Source organism: Populus euphratica, unplaced genomic scaffold (assembly GCF_000495115.2).
Source record: "Populus euphratica unplaced genomic scaffold, PopEup_1.0 scaffold413.1, whole genome shotgun sequence".
NCBI classification, from domain to species: Eukaryota; Viridiplantae; Streptophyta; class Magnoliopsida; order Malpighiales; family Salicaceae; genus Populus; species Populus euphratica.
Window position 1 is genome coordinate 243,128 of NW_011500055.1, and position 8,609 is coordinate 251,736.

General features: G+C 33.0%; 2 protein-coding genes across 2 annotated transcripts; one reads left to right on the forward strand and one right to left on the reverse strand.

Moving 5' to 3' along the window:
- The first annotated feature begins 1,253 nt into the window (after positions 1-1,253).
- On the forward strand, positions 1,254-3,351 carry LOC105107823 (patatin-like protein 6). Its single transcript, XM_011001878.1, has 3 exons — positions 1,254-2,322; positions 2,414-2,476; positions 2,678-3,351. Exons 1-3 carry the CDS (start codon positions 1,375-1,377, stop codon positions 2,981-2,983), a joined length of 1,317 nt encoding a protein of 438 aa, XP_011000180.1. The 5' UTR covers positions 1,254-1,374; the 3' UTR covers positions 2,984-3,351.
- Positions 3,352-4,968: 1,617 nt separating this feature from the next.
- LOC105107824 (glycine cleavage system H protein 2, mitochondrial) lies at positions 4,969-7,792 on the reverse strand. The gene is made up of 3 exons (XM_011001879.1): positions 7,558-7,792; positions 5,943-6,202; positions 4,969-5,439 (listed from the first exon to the last, which is right to left on the reverse strand). Exons 1-3 carry the CDS (start codon positions 7,634-7,636, stop codon positions 5,311-5,313), a joined length of 468 nt encoding a protein of 155 aa, XP_011000181.1. The 5' UTR covers positions 7,637-7,792; the 3' UTR covers positions 4,969-5,310.
- Positions 7,793-8,609: the final 817 nt, after the last annotated feature.

The following is an 8,609-nucleotide window of genomic DNA, read 5'->3' on the forward strand; positions in this document are numbered from 1 at the left end:
ACACTTTAAGAAGGCAAATTAATTGAAATTTACCCTATTTTATTAACCTAAGTTTCATCAAGTGTTCTAATTAAATTCTAATTAAAAGTAGCCTTGTTTTAGTTGTCCTTAATTATAATTATAATATGAAGACCATCTTTTATCAAGTCTTTAGTGACATTCCTTTTATTTATGAAATATTAACTTCATGTAATTTTTTTTGGAGTTATAAATTTAAATAAAATTTGACATAGATTTTTTTTATGAATTACAAAGAGTTAAACATTGCACTTAAGATCCTTTTCTTTAGTTGTTAATGGCCTAAATAGCTTTGAACTATTAAGGTTATTTTTTAAGATAGTCAAGATAACAATATTATCTTTAATATAAATATTAAACTCATGAAGATTTTAAAAATTTTATAGATATGTTGAGCAAATAAATCAAGAAAATATATTTTGGATTGATGCAAGTACCAACCAATATCACAACTATGGAGAAAATAAAATCAAATATCACATCAAAAATAAAATATATTTTTTTTGGATAATTAAACAATACATTATAATTTGTAACTATGATTGATTGATTTTACTTCAATATACATCCTTTAGCCAATCAATATTTTTAGCCATCGAATTCTAGAATTAATTCAAAAATACTTTTAACAAAAAAAAAATAATTTGAAGGTTAGAGTATCCAATTTTTAATAATAAATTGCTTTTATCTTCATCATATGTCACATATAGTATAGATTATCTTTCAAAATAACTAGGATAAAACCTAAGTTTCACATCCTCAAAGAATTAGGAGAAATATCTTATTAAATTGTTCGTTGAGAAAATTCAACCATCACTATCAATCGATAAAATTGACTAACTCCTAAGTTCTAACAAAATTTTATTAAATTAATTAGCATCCTCCTTTAGTCTTACTATTATTTATGCACACAAAAAGAATGCAACAATACCTTTTCTTCTACCTTAAATGATGAAAAGGAATCTACATTCACTACTCCAATTTAAAAATAAATTAATACATTTTTTTCTCTCTTTGTTTTTAATCACTCCACTCCAAAAGCCATCCACCCCATTCAAAATAAATTAAATAAAGAAAAGGAAAGGACAAAATTAAGATCAAGAATCTAAAAAAATACAAATAAATAAATAAATAAATCTACAAAACTCCAAGTTACTCGACGTGCCGATTAATCGCCTGGACAGGATGGTTCCTCGATGGCTACATTAGAAGTTCAAGTCCTCACTATATAAACACTCCTTGTGATCCTCTTCACCTCCATCACCACTTTCACTTCTTTTCTCTTTCAAAAAGCTTATCAGTCAAAGCTCAACATCACCAAAACCAACAAAAATACCATCAAAGAAGTTCAATCCAATGGCAGAAGTACACACATCTACCATGCTTGATGACTCTTCTTTTGATGTAGACAAGCTCACTTATGAAATCTTTTCCATCCTAGAGAACAAGTTTCTTTTTGGTGGATATGATGATCCTAAGCTCTCCAAAGACACTCACCAGGTTTCAATTCAAGAACAACTTACGCCCGCCAAACAGTTTAATGGTGGTAAGGTCAGGATCCTCTCCATTGATGGAGGAGGTGCCACTGATGGCATTCTTGCTGCTAAGTCCTTGACACATCTTGAGTCCTGCCTTCGTCGAAAATCAGGCAATCCTGGTGCCTCTATTTCTGATTACTTCGATGTTGTTGCTGGCTCTGGTTCTGGAGGTATTTTAGCTGCCTTGCTTTTTACCCGTGGCAAAAATGGTCGTCCTATGTTTACAGCTGAAGAAGCTCTGAATTTTCTTGTGAGAATCAATAAAAAGATGAACAGAGCACAAGGTTTTTTTGGCAAAATATTGGGTTCTGCAAAAGCCGAGAAAGTTTTCGCAAAAACTTTCGGAGAGCTAACTTTGAAAGATACCATCAAATCTGCGCTGATAACTTGTTACGATCTTTCAACACATGCCCCATTCTTATTTTCTCGTGCTGATGCATTGGAAATGGATGGCTATGATTTTAAAATGAGCGATGTCTGCCTCGCAACCTCGGCTGATCCAACAATGGTTGGGGCCGTGGACATGCGATCGGTCGACAAGAGGACTAAAATTGTGGCTATTGATGGTGGGATCGCAATGAATAATCCAACAGCTGCAGCAATCACTCATGTGCTGAACAATAAGCAAGAGTTTCCACTCTGTAATGGGGTGGAGAATCTTTTGGTGGTGTCTCTTGGAAATGGAGAGTCAGATTTCGGTGTTCAGAATCAGAATTCTACACCGGCAAGATTTGTCAGGATTGCCGGAGAAGGAGCATCTGATACGGTACTAAATTATTTTTTACTTTCTATTTATTTTTTGAGACTTTTTTTTTTTGTGGGGGTAGGTAAGCTAATTGATTGTCTCTTTTAATTAGGTTGATCAAGCTGTTTCCATGGCGTTTGGTCCCTGTCGGGCCAGCAATTATGTTCGCATTCAGGTATTAGATTCTACCAATTTATTAAAAGTAAAACAACACCAAATCTCTAAAATTAAAAGTGAAATTTAATTTTACTTGCATTTTTTATCTAATAAATTTAATTAACTTAGTAAAACTCGGCCAAGATATCAACATCCAAAATAAAATAGTTAAACATAGCATTGTAGTAAAATTATTAAATATTGTTTTTTTTTTCTACAGGCAAATGGCATTATAGCCAAAAGGCATGGAATTGTGGAAAAATCAAAGAAATCCAGCAAGAAGGCAGATTTATTGGCTATGACAGTAGAGATGCTGGCACAGAAAAACATGGAGTCTGTGTTATTTGAAGGGAAGAAGATAGTCGAGAGCACAAACTACGACAAATTGGAGACATTTTCTGGAGAGTTAATAAAGGAGCAAGAGAGGAGGAAAACAAGCATTTTACCACCCGTGATGTTGAAGCAAAGTTCACCCTCGCCAAGAACATCATCAGCAACATCTCTTTCAACATCATCTTCGTATTAATTAGTTGGCCAATTAAATTAGATTTTAGCTTGAGAAAAAACAATTAAATGTTTTCTCTGCTCCTCGTGATGATTGAAGACATCCGAGACTGAGCTTAGCTGAGTTGCTGAGTGTAATTGCAAATTTCTTTTCTTTAGCAAGTATAGATTTTATACTATAATTTAGAGGGTTTTGTGTATATTATGGAATTGTGAGATTCTTTATTGCGAAATCAAAAGGATGAATGCGATTAGAGTTGTTAGCTTGCCAATTTTATGTACCTTTTGATGGATTTCAATCACTTCTTGGATTTAATTGTTATATGATCTTGTAAGTCCTAGTGTGATTTCATTTTTTTAGTATATTGAGATTTTGCTAATTAGCAAATTATGACTGCTTTCTTTGTTGAGGCCCCCATTTGTTCTTCTTCTATGGTGATTTTTTCACCTTTCTATCTCATTTTCAATCTAACAATAATAATAAAAAAAGATATGCATGCTAAAAAAGAATAAAATTCAATTTTTGTTATAAAAAAATAAATGGTACACATAGAATATAGAGTGAGTTTTATTTTATATGGTAATATTTTTAAATGTTAATAATAAAGAAGGTGAATATCGATTTAAATAATTGATAGCATGTTTGGAATTCTTTGAATTTAATTCAAGATTTTAATAAAATTTTAGGTTTGAAAACCATTTCAGTGTCAGTAATTGAATTTTAAATAGAGTTCAATCTCTAAAAATTGTACAAAAATAAATCAAAGATCAACCTTTATGATTACTACACTAAAAAGAATAAATTAATGTTAAAACTAATTTCCTCAAAATATTTATTTATTATTTTTTTAAGAGATCTTGAAAGAATGAAATGAAAGTGACGTTCAAACAAGTGAATTCAATTTATTTATTAATTAAATTTAATTGCGGTATTGATTCCAAATGCTTTTTGAATGATTCTTAGCAAGTGTTCTACACCTTCTTAAAATAATGGAATATGAGAGACTGAAAAGCAAAAATAGCTCAAATTAAAGTGTGAAATGGCTTTGTTTGATTTACCTGCCTCCAGCAAGCTTTCCGGTGTGGTCCATAAGATCGTTAGCTTCTTATCAATGAAGGAACCCACCATACCAACCTGCTTTGGGACCATAGACAGGATATTTCTATCAGACATCATTTCCTATGGTGTTCTCAGATCCCATGGCCACCCTCCGATCTTTGTAACCATATAGATTTTCTTTCTTTTTCCATCTGTTTTGATTTTTCTGCTTTTTAGTTTAGTAAAATTCTCATGAATTCCTCGTCGTAATGTAGATAGCCCTGTCTACCTTTGATCTTTGTTTGGATCATACCACAAACAAAAACATAAATCCTGGGGGGAAATCCATAATGTTAAATCCAACTTGGAAAAATCCTATGATCTTTGCTTGGATCATACCACGAATTTTCCAAGAAAAAACAAAATAGTCCTCGTCATGTAGATCAAAGCCTAGCCAGTCTCTAAAATAAAAAATTAATGAAACATAAGACAAAATAAATTGCAGGATCAAATGCCTAACGTGCAGATAACAAAGTGATCGAGTTCGTGAACTTTAAAGAATAAGAAATGAGCACCCCCATTGTACAGTCCAAAAGCTCTATAAACCTCCAAAGCAAACAGAATATTTTGAGCAAGGATTGATAAATGTTCTTAAAACTCTTGGCACAGAGAATCTTGTGAGATAATCCACCACCTCTGGGGAAAACAGGATGTAAACGGAAACCACGGCTGTGACTGAAACAACCTGCCATCTGCTGGTTTCAGCAATGAGCAGATCTAATTCACTATCCATATCCATCATGCTGCCCATCTCAATATGATAAACCATTACAGAACATGCAGCAATGTTTATCAGCAGCACAAGGGAAATCTTACAGGGTACATAATTTTTTCCTTAATGATTCAAAAACATGCACTTCCTCATTTCCTTTTCCCCTCCACGCAATAATCACTATGGAGTAGTTAAATTTGATCCACGGAAATAATTGCGAAAATTTTAACTGCAGAACTTTTAAGCATGCAGGATTTATCAAATAATTCAAAACTTAATCAGAAAAGTTTTCAACTATTTAACAGGCCACGTCATGGAGGAAAACCTGGAGTGATTATTTGTGCTTTTGAGGAATAGTTTCTACCAATTTTGTCACTCACGAAAAAAGAAAAATCAGAAAACACATTGTTGGAAAAAGAATATCTCAAGATAGAAATGTGCAACTTTTAGCTCCTTCATGAGGCATCATCCGGTTAAGCAATACGAGGAAATATCCATTGTAAGAAATGCCTCCAGTTCTACTTTGGCAACGGTCGAATCAATGCTTTGCATCTTCTTCTTCACAGAACTTAGCATAGTCATCTGAGTTCTTCAAGGTCTCTAGTTCACTGGCATCTTTAATTTCAACCTTCATAATCCATCCCTTTTCATAGGGGCTTGAATTGACCTGCAAAATGGTAGAAGAAAATGCGGAGTGAGAAAATCAAAGCACTTCCTTAAGCTTGGTTCCAGCTTTTGAACAGTTCTATTTAATTTACATTGTTCTGAGGTTTTGTATTTAAAGGACATGTTTATCAACGATTATCTGACTAATTCTGGTTACAAATAGATAAAAACAGCAGCAACATTGCATCGTGTTTCAGGGAAGAGTAAAGGAATAAAAATGAAATTCACTGGTTAAGGAAGATGCGTTCATTAACATTCAGTTTTAAGGAGATTTTAGAAAACTAAATAAATAGCTTGAGAGAGCTGTTTTATTTGGCAAGTCCATTTCCATTAATAAATTAAGAAACCTGATCCTATGAAATCCAAGATTTGTAATCGGTTGAAAGATATGGAGTTTCAGTTATCTAGAGGAACAAACTACAAATGAAAAACATTCGACCATAAATTTTGATTCATAAAAGAAATCTCAAGAAAAAGAATATGACACCATGTAAGCAGACTAACCAAACCAGGAGAGTTGCTCAGTTCTTCATTAACTTCAACCACATTTCCCGAAACAGGAGAATAAACATCACTAGTAGCCTTGACACTTTCAACTGCACCAAATCCAGAACCCTGATTTACAGTAGCACCCACTTCTGGTAATTCAACATACACTACATCACCTAAATGATCTTGAGCATGATCCGTTATACCAACAGTAGCAGTATTACCATCAACCTTCACCCATTCATGACTTTCAGCATACTTCAAGTCCTTTATAACTGCAGGTGAATTTTGAGAAAATGAATATGTCAGGAAGCTTAAGGTGTAGGAGATCCAACAATGAACCTTGAAAACCCTACAAAGTGAGAAACAGTTCACAGCAGCACTCTCTAGAAAAACAAGTCTAAATGGAAACTGAATGCTAGATCAATTTAGAACAGTTGTGGTGCAGTCATGAAAGTTCTAGGATCATATGATTTTACAATAGACATATGACATCAGAGAAACCAAATATAGTCAGCACAAAATCACAGGTCCTATGAGTTCCGACACAAATCTTGAAACGAATGGTAGATGCATTGCCTAATTCAGGGAATCTTGGTAAACAATTTGGTTAAAAATTTCCAAAAATCCCCGTCTTCCCTTATCCATGTTGTAAATGATGTTAATTATTGATGTCCATATATAATCAGGAAGCTCTAACTCAAGGAGATGGATCATATATAGAGAAACTGAGTAGTTGACTTTGAAGTTGACCAACTGGATGGAATTGCCGTTCCAGTTATTTTGTTTTTTATTGTAACAAAATTTAAAATTGGTAGAATTACTATATCCTATTTCCTCAATATTTGATCTTAATTGTGTGCAAGAGATCCTAAGTTAAGTTTGCAAAGCACTGCCTTTTCAGCATCCATAAATCCCAATCAAAATCAAAAAGAAATATTTGTCTCAGAAATAGATCGTAAAGAGTGCTGCCACTAACGAAGAGTCAAAGACAAGAATTGCCATCACAGCTGCATTAGGATACCACAACCAAACTGTGTAACAATCTAACTTCACAAACCTCCATGTCATTTTCCATCCTCACCGTCACCATCAGACTTGCAAGCTTTAAAAAGAAAACACATTTTCACTTTTCAAAATTCCGAAAACAGAAAAACAAAAAAGCCCAATTTTTTCATTTTTTTACTATATTGATAACTGTCATTATTATCAGACAACAGCTTTGATTTCATGTCTCTTTAACACGAGACTAAATCAATGAACAAAAATAGTATCGATGCTTTGGCAGCACAGTCATCAATCTAACTCAATGGTAAGCATAATACAAACAGAACGATCAGAATCAATGTCTCAATCCCTTCTTGACGAGTCCATCTAATCTCTTCACTCAAGAAAAAATCCAACCTTTAATAAAATATTCAGACCAACACCAAATCCAAGCACACCCCAGATGCCAAAATCAATTCTTTAGCCAAAAAACAATCGAAGATCAAGCATTCCAGCAAAGCACATACATAAGATCCATATCTACATCAGCAATCATTACTCTCTCATGATCAAATACATCATCAAAAAAATTAAAGAACAGATCAAGAAATCATGAAACCAATACGGTTGTAGTATCATTTACCAGAAGCAAACCCTCTATGAGAAACAGAGATCCTGAGGTAAGAAGCAGCCCTTGAAGCCCACAACAATCTTGAAGCCATAATAATAGAAAAGGTGGTGATTCTAAGACAAACTCTGCTTCTCTTTGAAAACACACCAATCTCTCTAGTTTCCCTTTTCTCGTACTAAAGCCATCTGAGTTTTTATGTACTGGGGGGCTGGTGAGGGTTTTTTATTTTTATATTAATTGTTGGTAAAAAAAACAGTAGGACAAAATAGCAACGATCCAAAAATGTGTCCCCCAAGAAAGAAAGAGGGAATCCAAAAAAGTGAAAAGAACATATCTATCCTCAAACAGTTACCCAGTTCTCAATTAGGTACCCGTCAAAAAGAAATTTAGTTAGATATCCCATCTATTGGATATTACCCAATTAATCCTCTAGTTAAGATTTTTATTTTAGATCGTAAAAAAAAGGGTCTATTTTTCTTTGAAAATTCCATATTTTATAAAAATAATTAAGGTAAATTGGGTAATGTTTGATAGAATAGGGATCTGATTGGAAACATCTTTTGTTTGTGACCGAGTTGGGGATTTTATGATGGTTTGAGGACCAATATGCTATTTTCCCGATATTAAAACAAAAGAGAGGATATAATGGTGGGTCAATGTGTCAACAACCCGTCTCAGAAAGTTGGTGAGTGCCGACTGTCCTTGTTGTTGGCACTTGCAAGTGACTGGCAGCCCTCACATGAGGGTAAATGTTTATTTTTTTGGTGGTAGGGTTTTGGGTGATTTTTTTTAATGCTTTCATATAAAAAAAATCATATTTTAGATAATTTGTTTTTTCATTTCTAACTACAGAAGAATAATTTTAGAGTATCTCTAAATAATTTTATAACTGAGTTTATTATAAATTAAAATCTTTAAAGATTAGAGATACAATGAAAGAAATATTTAAAAATATTTAATTTTTATTCATTTTAAAAACACTACTGAATAAGAGAAATAAACTAGGAAAATTGTTCTTTTCAAACAAAAAAAACTAAAAACACATAATAATACATAATAAAAAA

Bases quoted from the DNA above. Each gene is read 5' to 3' on its own strand.
- LOC105107823 (XM_011001878.1), top strand. From the start codon at position 1,375: ATGGCAGAAGTACACACATCTACCATGCTTGATGACTCTTCTTTTGAT. The intron at 2,323-2,413 runs GTACTAAATTAT...TCTTTTAATTAG, and splicing joins GAGAAGGAGCATCTGATACG to GTTGATCAAGCTGTTTCCAT. The intron at 2,477-2,677 runs GTATTAGATTCT...TTTTTTCTACAG, and splicing joins GCAATTATGTTCGCATTCAG to GCAAATGGCATTATAGCCAA.
- LOC105107824 (XM_011001879.1), bottom strand. From the start codon at position 7,636: ATGGCTTCAAGATTGTTGTGGGCTTCAAGGGCTGCTTCTTACCTCAGG. The intron at 6,203-7,557 runs GTAAATGATACT...ATTCACCTGCAG, and splicing joins TCATAGAGGGTTTGCTTCTG to TTATAAAGGACTTGAAGTAT. The intron at 5,440-5,942 runs GTTAGTCTGCTT...ACCATTTTGCAG, and splicing joins TGAGCAACTCTCCTGGTTTG to GTCAATTCAAGCCCCTATGA.